The sequence below is a fragment of the Buceros rhinoceros genome, unplaced genomic scaffold (assembly GCF_000710305.1).
Source record: "Buceros rhinoceros silvestris isolate BGI_N320 unplaced genomic scaffold, ASM71030v1 scaffold22839, whole genome shotgun sequence".
Taxonomy (NCBI): domain Eukaryota; kingdom Metazoa; phylum Chordata; class Aves; order Bucerotiformes; family Bucerotidae; genus Buceros; species Buceros rhinoceros.
The window spans coordinates 36,404-55,710 of record NW_010433818.1 but is presented as its reverse complement, the minus strand read 5'-3'; the positions used below and the strand labels follow the sequence as shown (position 1 = coordinate 55,710).

The 19,307-nt window shown below is 43.7% G+C and overlaps 1 protein-coding gene across 1 annotated transcript in view; it reads left to right on the top strand.

The window, feature by feature from the left end:
• The first annotated feature begins 9,205 nt into the window (after nucleotides 1-9,205).
• Nucleotides 9,206-19,307, top strand: part of ZRANB1 (zinc finger, RAN-binding domain containing 1) — a 26,449-nt gene continuing 16,347 nt past the window's right edge. Inside the window, exons 1-2 of the mRNA XM_010144248.1 lie at nucleotides 9,206-9,307; nucleotides 10,050-10,900. Of these exons, the coding sequence (XP_010142550.1) occupies nucleotides 10,087-10,900 (814 nt within the window). The 5' untranslated portion in view covers nucleotides 9,206-9,307; nucleotides 10,050-10,086. The remainder of the gene's footprint in view (nucleotides 9,308-10,049; nucleotides 10,901-19,307) is intronic.

The following is a 19,307-nucleotide window of genomic DNA, read 5'->3' as shown; positions in this document are numbered from 1 at the left end:
TGGGGGGAAAGGGTTGCAGTGGCCTGCGAAGTAGCCAAGTTTGCAGCCGTTTTGCATCTTGTGCTGCACAGCAGATATAATGGAGTTGGCATTTTTCCCTTTGGTTGTTTGGATTTATCCTGATACAATCTGTTCTGCTTGTTCTTAAAACAAAGATACTCTTGCATCGTTGTTATTACTTATTTCTAGTAAGGTGAAATTTTTTTTGTTGAGAACGGCTGCTAATTTTGCTTGTCCTCACATGTGGATTTTAAATTAATTGAGATTGGTGCTTCTAAGACAGGTGCTGGAGAAAGCACGGAATTATGTGTGTCTTTAAGGTTGGGTTCAGAATTGAACTGAAAACACGTGAAGTATTGAGAGTATAGAACGAATAGCCGGCGTGCAGCCTGCTGCCCAGGGGATGGGGGACTGGAAGGCTGGACCCGTGTCTCTCGGCACACTTCTGGAACTGTTGTATGGAGCCTGCAGTCTTTTTTATTCTTTTTTTTTTCCTTCTTCCTCCCACCCACCGTGCCAGAAACCAGTACACCGTGATGATCTATTTGGGATTTTTTTGTCATTGTTTCTGTAAGCAGATGTTAAGGTTTAAAAATCCTCCATGTGATTCTTTGACTTCGATTTGATTTACCATTTAGTCTTGAGTAGCTGGTTTTAATTAAACCGAAAAAGTCCGAGTTAGTGGAGAGTTTACATTAGGAAACATTTTAAAGTCGGGTTGGTGTTCTGCTGCCTTTGCTTTCCTGAGCTAAAGAGGGTTCTCAGAACCACGGCTGGGGGGACTCTGAAAAGAAAAATAAACCCGAGGGGTCTGGTTTGTTTTTGAGTAGAACAGAGTAGAACTACTGTGATCAGGCAATGTTTTAGTGGCTTTAAAGCCGCACACGCTTCAGCAGGTCCATTCCTTTGAAAACCACACGGCTCTTGGTGCACAGTCAAGTTGATTATCTGGGAAGAAAAACGGTTGTCATAAATTCCATAAACGTGGGTGATTCTAGCAAAAAAATGGGAGAATTGCTTTGTGAAGATGACTGTCGTTTAGAAGGGAATCCTGTTTCTTGTAGGACTGGAAGCGCTGACTTTACGTCTTTCAGGCTGATGGGCCTGAAAGCGTTTCTGCTGGCTCCGCTCACCTCCCCAGGACCGAGCGGGGGCTCAGCAGCGACTGCTGGCCTGTGGATCCGTGGCCGCTCTCTCAGTTCTCCCCTGGAACTGCTTTGATCTGCAGGTCTGAGCCTTAACTCCTCTGCAGTTGGAAGTGTTGAGTATATACTTGTTTTCATGCCTTTTTTTTTTTTTTCCCCAGTTCCCACTACCCCGATAAGGGAGTGGGAGTACTTTGTACTGGGTGTCTTAACAGTGTCTGACTGTCATTTGTGTCACTTACGGACTGGCCTCTGGATTTAGGTTTTGGCTACAAAGGCTTCCCCTTACTGCGCCCTTGCTGAGAAGCTAATTTTTATCTAGCTGAAGGGTCTGCTGGACCGTTTACATCTTTTTTTGACCTCTGCATTGCGGTTTAGCTTGGCAGGGATAAAAGTCATTGTCACCTCATGGCTCGTAAATGGTTTATTTGAAGAAGGAGTTCAGTGTTGTCTCTAGCAGAGACAACTGTTGTCTCTTGCTGTTGTAGAGCGGTTGCTCTGAAACTTCCTAGCAGCTCCGAGTACTTCTCAGTGATTAACTTGGAGCAGTTGGATATGTGTTATGAGCAAAATACAGGTTACTAATCAGGAGGTAAGAAAAAAAAGACTGATATGACATCTTTCCTGGAAGCAGTTTGAATCTGTTTTCCCTGTGATATCTGGCAGTAGTTCGGTGCACTATGGTGAGCGGCAGCGTACCCAGGGTGGGGTTTGTGTGCTGTGATAGCAGCATTTGGGCTTCTCTTTCGCTCTTTCTTTCTTTTTTAATTCTTTTTTAATACTTAAGAAGAGGTGGATAAAATCAGTGGAGCTTGTATGACTTCGTTGAACTAGAACTAGTCTTAACTATAGCCCAACTGCAAATTGTGTGCACCAGAGGTGGTCCTTAACTGTACCTGGAAGTGGCTTGCCATTAATTAGGAGGAAACTGCGCAATAGCTGATGCTGAGCACGTGTTTCCGTGGTTCCTTTGGAGGGAGGTGGTTGTTCTCCACCAAATGGTGCCTCTGCCTGCGCGTAGCCACGATCTAATTTATGGTCAGCAGTAGCGAGGAGGTCCAGAGGATAATTACTAGAACTTGGTGTCAAACGTACAAGCCTTAATAGAACGTTCCTTGGTTGCTGGACAGGTTTAAGTGTTTTTAAGTTTGGATGTCTGACTCCACAGTGTGTTTTCATTCAAGGCATGATGTCTGGCTTTCCTCATCTGGCGTGAGGACTGCTGAGATCTAAACAAAAACGAGTCTCGTGTTTTAGGCACATAGTCTAAACACAGATAAACTGTATCTTTGTATTTGACCTCATTTTTCATAAAGAATCCTCTCGTTAGACTGCAGATGTCTTAAAAATGAAGTTTTACCAATTCCGCTGTGTTTTGTTACATGTTTGTTCCTGGGTTGGACATCTTGAGGCAGGATGATCACATTCATTAAATGTCGCTGGCTGTATTTATGCGACCAGCCTAGCATAGCTCATTATTTTGAGTCACTTTGCTTGGTTTTTGATTAGTATTGTGTGGGAGATGCTGGGTATTATGTAAGTGTTGATCTGCTTACTCTCCCAAATGGTACTGGGTTCTAAGTAAGCAGTCGTATTTAGTCCATCCTAATGTGCAGTAACATCTTATCTAAAGAGTTGTTCGCTTTTAATTGAGTTTAAAACAACCCCCCCGCCCCAAAATGTAACTCTCTCCTGAAGTGAGGACTGAACTGCAAGCTGCTGCTGCTGTTTTTTATAGGTTGTTTTCAGCAGTTAAGGTTTTCCGAGCCTTTACTTGCAGATTTAATAGAGCTGTATGTAGTTGGACCCATTTGAAATGAGCAGCAGATAAAATGGAAATTTGTACTTTGCCGGTTACGGAGCGGAATTCACTGAGGTGGTTAAGAGCACAGAAATGCCTCACAGGATAAACATCAAAATAAAAGACAGCAGAACGAGTGAATCTTGAGTATTGTCAAATATCTGTTATTTCTGCTACGAGTTCAGAGCTTCTGCAGGAGTTTATGGTTGGGTCAACATCCGAACCTAAACTTCAGTTCTTGTATTTCAGATGTCTCCCAAGATCTGTAACCTCCTGAATGTTCAACTTACTGCATAGAACACTTGCAAAATTAGGCATGGTCTTGCATTAGAACCACGTATAAATTCTCCTGCTTATGACAAGTCAGGTTTTCAGGTTTATTTGGAATGATAGCAGTTGGATTGGAAGTGTGGATAGAATATTGAAAAGAATGCTGAAGTACAATCAGTGGAATGAATACCATAAATACCTAATAAAGTAGACTTAAGATGTTTTGAAATGAGATATGAATCCATAAATCAGAATGAAAAGCAGTTTTTTATTAATTGTATGTAAATGAAACCTGTCAGAATTCACCCAGTGAACAGAATTCTACATGTTTTCAAAAGCTGCTAGTTACTTTTTCAGAATTTTCTTTGGTTAAGAGAGTTGCATTTCTTGCAGCTTGTTTCTTTGTGGAAGATGAAGTCTTCTGGGTTTTAACTAATTGCCCACCTACAAGAGTAGGTGAAGAGCTGTGTGTAATGAAGGAGGGAGTTCTATGTAATGAAGATAAATCTGCCATACAGGGTGTTTATTGACAGCCTAGAGTACCGAAACTGAAGAAACGTTAAAAATCATTTAACATACTAGATTGTAAACAGTTACTTAAAATATTTACTAAAACCTGTAAATATAAGTAAAATATTTTTCATTTTTCTGTTCTCACGCACCACAAACACTATAGTTGCTAGATTGTGTTGTGATTTAGCAGTGATTTGGTCTTTGATAGGAGTGAGGTGTGTGCCAACCTTAACTCGATGGTGCCTCTCAAGACAGCAGCAATCTTCCCATAACCCGTGTCACTGGGAGCACAGGAACACTCTGCTGCTCAGAAGGATGAAGACGATCCTCATGTGTTTCGAGACCAGCCTCTTACTGGGATGAGGGTGGAAAGGACAAAAGCCTCTGTCTTCCAGCATAGTTCTTGCTTTGTGTCTGTGTTTTGTGCGGAGGGGGTTTCTGCGTTCTGTGGTGATAGCCGCAGTCGGAGACCAGTTCCTGTGGCCTGGACTGCGAGTAGCCAGCGCGTGTTCTGTACAGAAATAAGCGTTTTATAAGCAGAACCCCCCTGCCCGTAGAGCAGTTTGCAGAACGTGATTCCAACACTCTCTGCGTGAAATGACAGACTACTTTCTCCTTTTTGCTGAGCTCTTCAGGACAGTGTCCTTTCATTTTCCAAGAGCTGTGCTAACAAGCAAAGCAAACTACTCGTTAAATTCTGTGCCTCAGAGTATTCAGGCTAATACGGAAAACACTTCTGCACCTGTGCCTTTGCAGAAATCTTTTGTTTCTTCATGGTAACATGTAGTTATCACCCTTGCTGCAGAGCTCTCGGATTCAGCGTTGATCTGTTTGGTTGTCCCAATGACAAAGTCAATGGTCTTAATTTGTTTTTTTAGAAAGTCATTTGCAGAGACAACAATGGAACTTGCTGTTAGTTCCCTGCAAATGACAGAAGCCAAGGTTCAATTTTTGTGCTTTAATACACTGCTCTGTTGAGGCTTATGCTGAATTCTTGAGGAAGCAGTCGTGTAAGAGTAGCAGAGAGTTGGAGGTGGAGTAAGTTAGTTTAGTAAGAGAAGAAAGTGTCAGTAAAATTCCACCTTAGAAAATTTCTAAAAAGCAAAGCAAATTTCATGTGGAAATTGATTCTTAATACTTGGTGATAAATTTCGAGCAGACTATATAAAAACGTCAGTTTTTGTTGAAGCGAGTTGACAATGTGATGCTTCACAAGGATTCCTGGACCCAAAAGTGAATTTGAGCCAGTTAAATAGCGGTGTCTTTTATGTCAGAAATCCCTGAGGAGGTTTTGTGTATTGGCAAAATTTTCCTTCGAGTCCCTTGGTGCAACTTCTACGAGCTTTTCAAAGACACGGTGGTTAGAGTCAGCAGAGCGGCAGTGCTTATACAGGAGATTGTTTGGAAACAGCAAAATCAAACCATTGCTTTGTTCCCTGCTGTGAACAGTTGACTCAAAGTCACCTTGCGCATCTTTTAAAAATGTTCCTCAGTTTTACAGACCATCACCAGCTACAACCATCTGAATTCAGACTAGTGCATGTTTTACCATAGCCGCTTAAGGTGGTAATCCAGATGTGTGACTTCAGCAGGTTTTCCTTTGACAGCTTTAGTTAGAAGCTTTTTTTATGTATAACTGAACGTCAGTTTTTGAAGGAGTATGTTAATCTTTTATGGGTAGCGAGAAGAGAACTTGACTAGTGACGTACAAGGGGGAACACTTTGGAAAACGTGACAAATGGTGCAGGGTTAATCATAGGGATTTTTCTGAAAAAGCTGCTAAGCCATGGTGTGTACACAGAAACTTCACAGCAGCATAATCCAGCTGTTGTGAGCAATTACAGCTGTCAGATGGAGCCCCTTTCCCGGTAGATGTAATTCAAATACATAAAGATACAATCAGTGCAAGTGCTGCTGTTTGATCTCGTGCTTTGACTCTCATTCCTGTTCCTCTCTGCTCCGTTTTGTGGTCGGATGTGTGAAAGGTGTCACTTCTACACTCATAATCTCTTAAAAGATTCTGCCTTGGGTTAGAGAGATCTGTTTCTCTTTCAGAACAAGATGCTTCTGCTTAGTTTGTTCCTCCAGAAAGTTGCTTAGGTGTTTTAAAATAAACCCAAGTAAACCAGCCTGCCTTTCCTTTTGGAGCAGCCTAAGAGAGGCAGCTACACCGGGTGGAAGGAGCCTGGATGTCTTTTGCCTCCCAAGTCTTGCTGGAGGGTTGATCCCTTTTCCCTGTAAGTACAGAAGCAGTTAACGCTGTTTGTAGTCCCTCCACATGAGCAAAGCGAGGTGAGGTGGTAACACTGATCTGATCAGTATAATTACATAAGGTTTCTGCCAGCACAGATGCCAGCACCATCCCAGCAAAAAATCTGTGGTGTAGACTGGTCTAAATCAGCATCTGGCCTGTTTACAGGGAAGGGCTTGATCGTTTAATGAAATGGAGCTCCATACTGTTCCTGTTTGAGCCAAAGGGAAAAATAACTTCTGAACCCAGTGATTAATAATTAAATTGAGGGGAGTATAAGTATAGCCTGTCATTACAATGTTATTTGAGGACTTCAGTATTTCTTCCCCATTTCTGTGTGCCATTTCGTGGTTTTCCCATGTACCTCAAAAGAAGAATATTCTTCAAAAAAAGAATATTCTTAAAAGTTGAAACAAAGCAAAAGAAAAATTTGTGACCGTTTTAGGTAACCTTTTCTGACTGTCTTTATTTAGGAAAAAGGGAGGCTGATAAGGTTCTGGTTTTGCTTTGTCCTTGGTTTATCAGAATGTAATATATTCTCCTCTTTAATGTACTGAGTTACCTTCTGGACAGACTAGTCATTTAGTGCGCTGTTTGAACTGATCGACTGGAACTCACTTGGAGTTTTGTGGGTTTTAATTTCTTTTCTGCTCATGCTTTTTGGACACGAAGGCATGCACCTGCACCTCACAGTCACTGTTGTGCTGTTTCTCTGCAAGAGGAGGTACTGCGTGATTCAACTTCTCCTCTGCGAAGAATCTAAAAGAACAAGTTAACTTGAAGACAGAGTGACAAAGAAGGAATTCCAAAAACATGTGACAAGCTTCACACTGCTCAGGGGCTGGATGCTGCTGCTGCATCACCAGTAAATCGGAGGGTTCTGGGGTCCCGGGGGTGGGGTGCAGTTGGGGTTCTCACCACTACCTAAAAGGAAAAAAAGCCCAATGTGTGAAAGATCAGCATTTCCCCATCCTGCCGTACCGTTGTGGGTGTTGGCAGAGCTGTTGCAGAAGAGAAATTGCATTGCTCCATCATTGAGCCTTTTTATATTCTGTGCTTCATAATAACCTGAGGCCTCACGTTCACAGGTAGTGAGCTCGTATCTCGGAGGCTTCCAGAGCTGCAGATACTCAGCCTCTCTAAGAATTATGTCTGAAAGCATCTAGCTTTTTAAGGGGTGCAGAGAATAATTGCAGCTAATCTTACGATACACATACCTAATCTTACGATACACAGGGAAGCTTATTGGTAACAGGGCATGTACAGGCTATTTAGTTTCCTAAGTAATATCTCAGTATTTGTTTAGATTGGTTTTGCAACTAGCTGCTTCTCAACTTGAGCAGCAATCTCCTTTCCCAGCCTTAGTGTCAATAAAACAGGTGATGTTTTGTTTTCTTGCCCCATCCAAGGTGTGGGTTGGGATTTGTTTGCAGTGGGACCTGCTCAGTTTAAGGCTTTACAGACTAGGGCAGGGAAGAGACCAGGTACAGTTACAGAACCCTCCTGGGCTTCATCTTCATCACCCATGGTATGCAGATCTGCTTTTGACTGAAAGCATCGCCTGCTCAAAACACACCAGCTTCTGCTGGGGGAGGTGTTATTCTCCAGCTTGTATTGGGCGTTGAAGGCTTGGGACAGCTGGTTCCAGGTTGTCCCTGGTGGCCTGAGCGAAACTGCCCGCGGTGGTTCTGTTGGTGGCAGTTGGCAGGTGCACGGACGCCGTGCTGCTTCCTTCTCTTTTCTGCAAACTAAGTGCAACTGTTCTGTGTTCCTGAGTAGGAGACACTGCTATCTCAGAAGACGCTGCTGCTGTTACAGAGAGAATAAGCATGCTAAAGAATTGTTATTAAGAAACGTGTTTTGGTAATCGGGGAGGGGGGAAGCCTTGACCAAGTGGAGTAGATAAAGCTAGCATATAGTGTCCTTGTATAGGAGGTGTTTTAGCAAAGCTTTGGTTTGTTTCTGGAGCAGAGAAACTCTTTTCCCTCCAAGTTTCTGAAGAGTCTTCTTTAGAAAGTCACGTTTAGTAAAATCAAGTTGAATTTGTATTCTTGTGCATGTGCGTGCATTTTTCATTGATTTTATTACGGATATGGGGACCCCAGTGTGATATTGCTCCTTTTTTCCCGTTGTGCGTGGGCCTGGACAGCTGTGAGGAGTGCTGGAGTGGAACAGTAGGAAGTCCGATTGCCTTCTCAGCACATTCCTTCGTCTGACACAGCTTTATATCGTATAGGTGGGAGTGAAGCGCTCTGCAGGCTGTTCAAACAAGTAATGTTAGAGCTTTATGAGAAAGCAGTACGTGTTCCTGATTGCTCATCTGCTTTCCCGCAGTGTAAATACGGCTGGCGGCTGAAAAGGATAGTCCTGCCCTCTCCTCTGTCCAGGCCACGCGACAGTCCCCCATTCACGCAGCCACCTGATCCGGTGAATAGATCAGTCGAGCTCTTGGGAAAAACACCCTGCTGGAGCCACAGAAGGGAGATAGTGGGAACAAGGGTGACAAATTTAAGTGAACTTTTAGCTGTGCCTTGGTAGGTCAAGGTGCGTGTGAAGGAATTTCAGTGAAGAATGTCCTAACTCACAAAACATTTCCTAATCGGAGAACAGGTACAAACTAATTCCAAGTTTGATGTGTCTGGTTTTGAGTTTAATCCTCTTGTGTAACTTCCCTTGTGAGTTTTTGTTTAACTGGACCCTGAGTGGTTTTAGCCAAGAGAGTTGCAATACGATGCATGAGAATCGTCAGCGGGTTGATAAGAGAAATTGGTATTTTTAACAGTTTTTACATGCTTAAAAATAGCTCATAATTGAGTCTGTATGTCGGGTAGCTGTTCTGTGGTAAGGGAGGAAATAGACTGTATACGTTTTTCTCTTTGCCCTTATCTACCTGCCTCACCCTTTCCCTCTATTGTGCCCTCTGCACAAAGCTTTTCTTCCTTCCCCACCCCCAGTTTCAGATCGCAGTAAGACTGTCGATAGATATCTTGGTGTGAATTGGACTTTGCCTGGATCTGGTTCTTCAGCAGGTGGATCACTCGTGCGGCGACTGGTTCTTCAGCAACACCAGTTTAATTTAACCGGTCTATATGTTAGTTTCAACAGGTCATGACTGAGTTTAAACGAGTCAGTTGTGATCAGCATAGGTGTGGCATTTAATAATTAACTTTCTGGTTACTCAGGTCCAGTAGGAAACCTGTAATGAGTCTTGTTTTCATTTTGTTTACAGGAATAGTTATCGGCTTAGCCTCATCCTTCCTGTTTGGCAATCTGAGGAGAGGGTCTGAGCCAGCATGAAGACAGAATCCCCGCTTCAATAGAGAACAAGTGAGTTGGAATTGGATTGAAATCTGGATTTGTGGAATGAAAATACTGTGTTAGCTTGTCAACACGCACAGCTTGTTGTTGCTTTCGAGTGGTATCTTGACTCCCTGACACTACTGTTAGGAGTGATGTCCAGTCAAGGCCTGCTCTTGGTTAAGCACGTGTGTAACAGTTTCAAATGTGTGTATTTTATGTAAACTCCTACACTCTCCTTCTCCAAGAGAACTGCTTACTCATTGTGTAAGTGCCCACTCCTTCCTTCCAAATCCTGTGAGGTCTATTACAAGACCACACAGAATCCAGACTTGTTGTTCCTTTTCTTGTACTGCCGCTGTATTTGAGTAATTTAATATTCGTGGCTTGTTTCTGTAGCCGTACTGGTCTCTTCTCCAGTATTCTCAGTGCTTAATATGTATTTGTTTTCTAAATTTGTTTTGGAAGCCTCTCTGCAGATTTAAGAAATTCCCACGATGCAGGGCTGAGTTTTCATTTTATTTCTGCACTAGGAAATCCTGAATTCTGGATTTAAAATGCTGTTAGCTCAAGTCTTGGTTTTTTTGGTAGTGATTTTTCTCCTCCTAAATATTCTAATAGTATCAAGAAGAAGAAGATTGCCTGTTTGCCCAGCCTGATTTTTATATTTAGTGCGTAGACATCAACTGGGTTAGATCTCGTGTACAGTTCTGTTTGGAGCAGAGCTCCCACGCAACCATTGTGTACTAACGGCGTGTTCTGATTCCTTCAGCTTTCTGCCTGACGCAGTTCGTTTCAAGAGGTGCACGATGACAGAGCGTGGAATTAAATGGGCTTGTGAGTATTGTACATACGAGAACTGGCCATCTGCAATCAAATGTACCATGTGTCGTGCTCAGAGACCTAGTGGAACAATTATCACGGAAGATCCATTTAAAAGTGGTTCAAGCGATATTGGTAGAGACTGGGATCCTACGAGCACTGAAGGAGGGAGTAGTCCTTTGATATGTCCGGATTCTAGCGCGAGACCAAGGGTTAAATCATCGTACAGTATGGAAAGTGCAAATAAATGGTCGTGCCACATGTGCACGTACTTGAACTGGCCGAGAGCGATAAGGTGTACGCAGTGCTTGTCGCAGCGGAGGACCAGGAGTCCCACGGAGTCTCCTCAGTCTTCAGGTTCCGGTTCAAGACCGGTCCCTTTTTCTGTTGATCCATGTGAGGAATACAATGACAGAAACAAACTAAACACAAGGGCTCAGCACTGGACTTGTTCTGTTTGTACATACGAAAACTGGGCGAAGGCCAGGAAATGTGTTGTCTGTGATCATCCCAGACCCAACAACATAGAAGCAATAGAACTGGCAGGCACAGAGGAGGCTTCTTCAATCATAAACGAGCAAGACAGAGCTCGATGGAGAGGGAGCTGTAGTAGTGGTAATAGCCAAAGAAGATCTCCACCTACCACCAAACGTGAATCCGATGTGAAAATGGACTTCCAAAGAATTGAACTGGCTGGAGCTGTTGGCAGCAAGGAGGAGCTTGAAGTTGACTTCAAAAAGCTAAAGCAGATAAAAAACAGGATGAAAAAGACTGACTGGCTGTTTCTAAATGCCTGTGTTGGTAAGTTGTTTGCTGCTGTCTTACGCTCTTATGCCTGTGGTTTGGTATTTGGGGAGAAAAAAGAAAAAATCATAAACTCAACATTTGATTTCAAAATGTTTTTTTAATCTCTGCATTTTTCATTTTAAAAAATAAACTGAATGTAGAAGTTTCTGAAATAGCACCTGCTGAGAGAGGGTGCAGACTTCATCCGTCATCTGAACACGGGGTTAGATGTGTTTCCCAACTGCGCTGGGACTGTTCTGACCTTTTGTAGAGATGGATATCCTTGTAACCAAATCCTGTCATTCCCTAGCCGTCGGAAGGTGGAAAAATTCCGAAGCCGGTCTACAGAACCACGTAATGCATATAGTACTGTAAAAAATGCCATTTCTGGGTAATTAGAATTACTCTCTTTTTGTTTTGCCTTTTTTTTTTTTTTTTTTTTTTGCTATGGCAAGAAACACTAGTGGAATCAGCAGCTGCAGCTTGGGAGTATTTGTAAACAGTGTAGAGCTTGCAACGGTACAAGATGCTCTGTCAGATGTTAAAAATAACACCAAAATATGTAGCTCCAAGAAACTGCATGTGTAATACTGACCTTGAAAGTAATAATGTTAGATTAATCCCGATACTGTGCTGTCACTGTTTGCAGGCTTTCTGAAAGTATTTCTGTAGCCAGCTGCTTCAAAAAATTCAAATACCGATTTTGTGTTGTATTTTAGTGCTTTCCTAAGGAAATTGTGGATGATCCTCCCAATGCTGTTAGAACAGACACGAGAGCAGGGTTTTCTTCAGTTACTGACCTCGTGAGGTAACTTTTGTGCTGCAACTTCCCAGAAGCAGCTATCTTGTGCCCAAGCATACGAGCAGGTTAAACACTTGAAATACGCCACTATTTTTAGAGTAAAACACAGTGCTTCTAGTATGTCTCATACTGCTCCTTAATGTTTCATCAAGTCACTTCATGATTGTTATAATTGAAGTACTAGTTTTGTGGAGCTGCTTTAAGAAAAGTGAATTTTTTTTGCTATTCCAGTTACTTAAAATGCTTCATGCTCTCAGATTTGGTTTGTGGGAATGGCTGTTTCTATTTAGGAACGTGAGTTTTGCAAGTATTTAATGTTGCTTGTGACTATACAATTGTACATGAAATGTAAAACTATGTTCATAGAAATTCTGTGAGGCAAAAATGATTTGGCTCTTTTAAAATGAAAATAGTTTGAAGGCATCTTGATGAGAGAGCCAGAATGCAAATGGAGTTGTGTGCTATTTTTACTGCTCTTCTGCTGAAAGATTTCATGGATTTCTTTCCATAACTTAAACACTTACTTAACTGAGGGGGAAAAAACAGCAACCAAAGCTGTTAATTATCAGTCCTTCATTTCCAAATTTCATTTTGCATATCACAGATGTCATATTTTTCCAAATATTCCTGGTAGCAGGATTAACCGTAGGAAGAGTGATGAAAGCTTCACAGATTCTTTGGTGATTCGTCATGATTCTTCTATGATTCTTCATAGATTCTCTGGACACTTGGCAGTGTTGGTCAGGTCCACCAGTTTAACCAGTCATTTTAAAAGCAGTAAGCCACGTTTGTGCTGATGGTTTTGTTGTCGCAGTGTGACATAGTTAAGACGATTTAACTGTCAATTAACAATTTTGCTTGAAGCGCATGTTGTTAACCACTAAACTCAAGTGAGTTGCTGTGGCTTGGGTTGTTAGTGATTGTCAGCCAGCTGGAGCTCTTGCAGACTTTCAGCTGAGCGCAGGGCTTGTCGATCCTTAGCCAGCACAGTTACAGGTCAGGTCCATGTTAATTGTCAAGTAATGTCTTGAAAATTGGTAGAGGGAGACTTGGTACGTGGTCTGTTCCCGTAGCCCAGCTGACAAGCAGTGGCTTGTTAGGATTCACCGACTTCACGCTGTGCGCCTCCAAATTCTCAACTAGTTGTGGAGGGTCCATTTGCTTGAGCCTGTCTTACATGGCAGAGATGTATCAGTTCAGAGCTTTTGGATGCACAAAGTGAAGCTTTCCCCGAAGTTAAAATTAAAGATCAGAGTAGTAGGAGTAACGCTTGGCAGACTGTTTATTTTCCTGGTTATTTCCTTTTCTCTGAGGGAAAATCCTTTCAGGAGGTACCCAGGCAGATGTTTGATACTACAGGACAGCTGTTCAGTTGAACTCGCTCTTTGCCTCTCAACTCGCTTCTATTCCTTGTGAGTCTAAGCTGTACAAACCGTGATGAGTGCTGCTCCTGCATCCCCGCATGACCAGCTCCCTTGGTGGGAGGTGGAGGGGGTTCCTTCTGCATCGGGAGGATTACTGGCATTTCCCCTTTCAAACTCTGCACGTAAATGTGCCTGAATGCTACTTGTGTTAATGACCTGGGTTTTGCAGCAATGGATGCATCTGTCAAATGATTCTTTCTCAAAAGGGTGAGATTTTAGAACTGGTTCGCTTGGTTAAAACTTAAACTCACAGGAGAACATCTCCTAAGTGTGGCTGTTGATTAGTGACTTGTTATGAATGCCAGTGTGAATTACAGTGCGACTTTACAAACGGCTTCCTCAAGGACACCAGTGCTGTACTGGTCTAGCACAAGGTTAATGTCAAGTCCAAGGTGACCTCTTTCTTGGGGGAGGGGCAAGCTAATGTCTCTTTAAAATTCAGCTGCATGGTATCTGTGCTGAAGAGACTGCAAGAGAGGTTTGGTGGCCTGTGGGGCTTAGGAATCTGATGTGCGAGAGCAGCGGTGCTGCTGTGGGCCCTGGGGAAGCTGCTTACAGCTGGCTGCGGATTTAAGTGGCACAAATGGATGAAGAAGGTCATGACCACAGAGCGTTCAGAGTTTGCTTGGGGCTTACACTTCAGTACTTGCTGAAGCTTCCCCTCTCCTGGCACAGCAGGGCTGTGTTTTATGGTGGTGCTGGCAGGGTGTTTGCTGCAGGGTGCTGCTGGGCACCCTGGGCTTGTCTGTTCAACTCCTGAGCTTGAGCTGTAGCCCATAGATTAAAAGTAAACTGCATTTCTTCTCCTTTTCCTTTCTCCTCCAACCCTGCTTATTAACTGTCCAAGAGAGATGCTCTTACGGTTCTGGTCAGTAAGGTAGCTGTGACCCTCACGGGCTGGACTTCCCTGCTGCGGATGGTGGCTTTGAAACCGAGTGGACTTGCATTCTTCTTAGCTATGGGAAAGAAACAACAAGGAGTGTGTTTCTTAAATCCAAAATATTTACAGCAATCTGTGGTGAATCTGGTTTTGCAGTGCATCCTTAAAAGGACTGTTAGTTCATTCCTAGTGTTCCTACGTACACGCCTGCTTTGCTTGTCCTTTGTCGACTGCTTTCTCTCTCTCACAGGGTCAGTTCTTTTTCCCCTTTGTCCTTTCCTCCCTTCAGTCTTCTGAAATTGTGGAGAGTGGAGGTGGAGGCCACCTCCTGCTCTGTGTCTCGCAGAGCTCATGGCTCTTCACTGACAGCAAGGGCAGCCTGGATGGACTGACGCGCTAAGGGGTTGCCAGCTGGCCCTGCCACCCACAGTCCTCTGAGCTGCTTTTCTGTCCTCCTGGCGCGTTCGGTTGCCAGCGTACAGCAAAGTGCCTCTGGAAACTAATCTTGCTAAAAATGAACCTTGATTACGGGGTATTTTTTGTGGGGGTGTGCGGAGGAGCCTTTGTTTGTTAGTTTTGCTGTTTTAGTACAGCCAGGCTGGTTTCCTCCTCGCATCCACCGTACAGCTAAACCTCGATGGGGCTGTTCCTGCTGTCACAAGGGACTGGGAAGTGTGTGGGTGGGAAGAAGCTGCTGGAGGCGGGGGAGGGTCACGCACCGTGCCATGCTGGTGTCAGTTCAGGCTGGCGTGGACTGTTTGGGGAAGTAGAGCATGAATTTGTCACTGACAGGTGATTACCCGCCACGCTGGAGTGATGTAAGCGTACAACTTTCACCTCGTTGTATTGTCGTCTGTGTCCTATATTCTGTCAGAAATACTTCACATTTCCATGTGTGTGGTGTGTGTCTGCCTTTCGGAGTAGGTAGAACTCTGCATGCCTTACTCCTTGGTAGAAAAATCCTCACTCCTGAAACATACGTTTACTCAGTCTCCTGAGTACTTTTTTTTTAATATTTGGTGGTATTTTACGCTAAAATTACTTGAATAAATGATCAAGTTATTAGTTATTTAAGCTTGTCCTGGAAGCACTGACAGTTAACTTAAAATCCTGACTAGTATTCCCTGTCCAGCCTCCCTTTACTGTGCAACCCTGTGAGCAGCTGATTGCCTGTTAACGCTACAAGGGGCGTAGATACCTCTGACAGATTGGAGGGGGCATAAGGACATTTTTCAACAGTTCTTACATGTGTGCTGCCTTCTCTTTCAACAATATGTTAAAAACATACTGCAGGGGCAGTATGTAGGGTAAGAGCTGTTTGCATGGGAAAAAGAACAGGCAGTAAGTCATACTCTCATGTGCTGGATGGCTTCAGCTTTAAGGTATGTGTTGTCTAGGAAGTAATTTACTTATTTTTAAGCTGATGCAAGTTGCTGAGCTTGAATTTAAAAAATTTAGTATACTGAAGGTTCTGTCTCAAGCTCTTGTTGCCTAGAGAGTGATCTGCTGTTGGCTGTGTGCTAATCCAGGGAGGTTCTGGACATAAAGAAAGAGGAGAATGAACAGCAGGGTGTGGAGAGGCCCATAAAGATTTTTCAGACAATCCCTCTCTTACATACAATCGATGTGTTGTATTTGCTTGCAAAGGAGTTCTTCCTCTAAGAGCAGAAGTTATTCTCAGACTGAATGGTTTTGGTGCCCCAAATGCTGAAATGGAGTAGTTATAGTAAAACTTTCTTTATGGCCACCTGGTGAACGGCTGGGAGAGGATGAGGGCTGAGCTCTGGAGAGTGCTGCTGCTTGCGTCGTCAACCCACAGGTCCTCAGCAGGCATGGTGCTACAGGAGCAGTAGGATTTTCAGCAAGCATCAGAACTGGGTTTTAATAGTCAGTTGATCAGCCCCTCTCTTGCTGGAAGGTCACTCTGGCTCTTGAACCGCTTAGGAGTGGTCTGTAGGCGAGCAGAGGAGAGCATGTGTATGATGCAGACCACTTGACATTTTATCTGCAGCAGAGAAGCAGCAGTGCAGGGCTCCCCGTTTCTGATCAGAGACAGAGGACTCTGTGTCTACTTCTGACTTCTCAGATGTGTAATTTGGTTGGTTGAGATACTTGGCTTCTATCACCAAGCAGTTCAGGGAATAGTGAGGTTCATTATAATCGTCCCACACATGAGGCACAATGACCTCCTTAAGGTGAAGTGTTCCCTTTTGTAGCCCACTCAAAAGGGAGAACACATCGTGTACTGTACTGTTACTACCTCCTTGAGTCAAATGTCAACTCTTCGGGTTGTTCTTTAGATATTTTATCTAAACAGAGCTATCTTCTCACTCCTCCATTAATTTAGCAAAAGATGTTGCCTTTATTTTAGCAGATGTGTTATTGCTTCATTTCAGCTTAATCCCGCTCGGCCTTTTCAAAGATTCAGAATGCCTCCCCTGTAGTATAAGCAAACCTGCTTAAGTGCCCCTTATACAGTGGTGTTTTCACAGGTTTTGAGGGTCAGGAGCCTGCTGCAGAACCAGCTGCTGCTGGCTGCCTGACCCACTGCTTTTTGCTCCTCTGTAAATGCTCGTTTTTCTCTACAACAGCACAGCTGAGGTGTTGGTGAGGAACCTTCAACTAAATTGACAGCACACGTGCTGGCAGCGAGGGTTACTACTACCTGTTCTTGCTTTTAGTCTCTCTCCCTGCACACGTAAACTTTGCTGCTCTTGGGAACTGTGTGGAGCTGGTGGGCCCTGTCCTGTCCCGCTAAGGCAGTGCTGCTGCCCGGTTCTGTCTGCCTCCCCCCGCCCCAGCCTCCCTCCACTGCCCCACACATAAAGGGCAGAACTGCATCACTCTGTTGGAAAGAATTTGCCTCTTTCCTTTGCAGGTTGTGCCAGCCAGTGTGCTTCAGAACGGTCAGACAGATAGCGAAGTAAATAAAGGCTGCTGCTCTAGTATTTTCTCTGGAAACTTTTACATCCAGCTGTTCTGAAGTCACTGGGACTGCAGTTAGGGCAAACGGGATTTTGGTTTCTGGATGTGCTTGTAAGCCCTTGGGTATTTCCCAAGTTTACCTAACTGCTCTGAACCCTATAAATATTTACAGTTTTGAAAGAAAAACTTACTAGCACCTTAGCTGAATTAGTCTGGATTTAGCATCTAGGCTTATTATGGGCTTATTTAAGTATGAGCAAACGTAATACGGATATATCTAATAAAGAAGATAGTTGGGACAGTCATAGCAGGATCAAGAGATGGTACAAGCAGTCGTTATTGGGCGATTAGTATTTTTTAAATTTAGTCTTTTTACATAACCTTCTTAATCTCTCTCATGTATCCTGAGATAGCACAGATGAGGAATATGCAATCTGTAAGAGTTGGAGCTTTACTAAAAAAAAAAATCCCTGTCTCCTGCTGCTGTGAAGGAATATTCCAGTAAGAGGAAATGCCTGAACCGCAAAAGGGAGCACAGCTGAACCTGTACACACAGATCACTCACTTGCACTTGGGTTTTCTCACAACTTGGATGCAGCACTTGGCATTCTGTCCTGTCACTTGGATGTCAGGCCATAGTCACGTGTCTGGGCATTAAGCAAAGCAAAACTTTTTGTGGGGACACACGCACACACGGATGAGTGTCTTCAGCTGCAACACCAAACTAGTGTTCCTGGAGCCTCCTTTAAAAAAAAGCTGTTCCCTCTGCAGATCAGAACTAGGTGTGGAGTTCTGAGGATTTGTTTGCAGCTGTGCAGCTCTAGTAGCTCTCGATCAGAGCTCTGCCCTCGCAAGAGGGCTGGCTGCTGGCGGGCACACGGGGCTGTGTGGACAATCTGAAGGCAAATGCCACTCTTGACATTTTAACAGTCTGAGGAATGCAGTGGGTTTCAGAGGGGGACAATCCAAGTGGCACGGCACTGTATCGGAACACCGTTCAGAGGCTGCTTGTGGAAGTCATCAGGCAATTGTGTGTTATGAATTGTAGTGAATTATAACGACAGTAATTATTTCTGTAATATTTCTGTAAATAGTGTTTTGTTAAGCTTTATTTAAATAGGCTTAATGAATTGGAGGCTCTCCAATCCCAGCCCTGCAGCGGTGATGCTCTGGGTACTGGGGTCACAGGATTTTGATGAAGGTTAGTAGCAGCCTGTGGAGCAAGCAGCAGGTTTGCAAGAGGACGCTTCTTACACGGCGGTAGACTTGTAATGGGCTCTGTGCAAAAAATTATGCAGAATGAGCTCTGTGTGGTTTGATTTTGTGTGTCCTGTTTATCTATTGAAACTCAGGGTAGTGCATCCAGAATTTTCTGTGGATTTGATCTAAAAATCTCATGATGCTTCTCTCCCCGTACACAGTCCCTTGGCTGTTAGGGAGTAGAGGGTGACCAGGTAGGATGCATGCACATGGTCACATCAGCATCCCTCCACGAGCTGCAACTGTGCGTGTTTGGTGGGTCCTTCAGCAGACCAGCACTGTTCTTCACTTCTAGATAAATATTGTCAGCCCTAAACAACATTTACAATCTCCATTTTTAAAATAAGGTGTAGAAATCACACACAGTTCACCTGGTTTTGTTGTGTGTATCGATCTGTAGCTCCAATGTTATCAGCAAAGTTGAGAAAATTACTCGTTAAATGACAGCTTTCATAACACTTTCTGTCATGAATTCTAGGACATGGAGCTTTTAGGAGTGTCAAGGATTCCAAGATGTGGGAATCAACTGTGCTGCCTACAGCACGTCACTGATTTGGGTCCTTATTGCAGCTTGTAGTAGTTGGTGCTTGAAGGCATTGCTAGACCTGGCGTGATCGCCTTTCGGCATTGGTCCAGGACCTCCGTCACTGTTGGGGTTTGGTTAACAGTGGGATGGTAATAAGCTGGCTTAACGGCTGAGGGTGCGGTCTTAAAATAATAATGACAAGTATTAATTGTCCCAGCACTGACTTAAGGCTGTAGTATCGTACTGCAGTTAACAGGCTGTCCAACTGGAGCTGTTAATCGGGATCTGGGTCTGATCATCTGCCAGTGAAAGATTGGGGATGTTTGTTGGAGTTTTTAAATTAGTCTGGGGTATTTGAATTTTCATGGGGGTTACCAACCAGTCTTGGGTGGTGTTTGGTGTGTTTGTCGTAAGGTGGTGTGGTGGAATGTCAGACAGGGTAACTGGAACCATTCCCCTGTCAATAGATGTGGTTAATACAGAAAAGGGTATGAAGTAGCTGTTAGTCTTTAACAAGATGCCTTTCCTCAGTGAATTTAATAATAAAAACGAAGGGTGTCCTAAAGTAGCAGAGAACCTGCCCTTACATCAAGATTCCTCTTTCC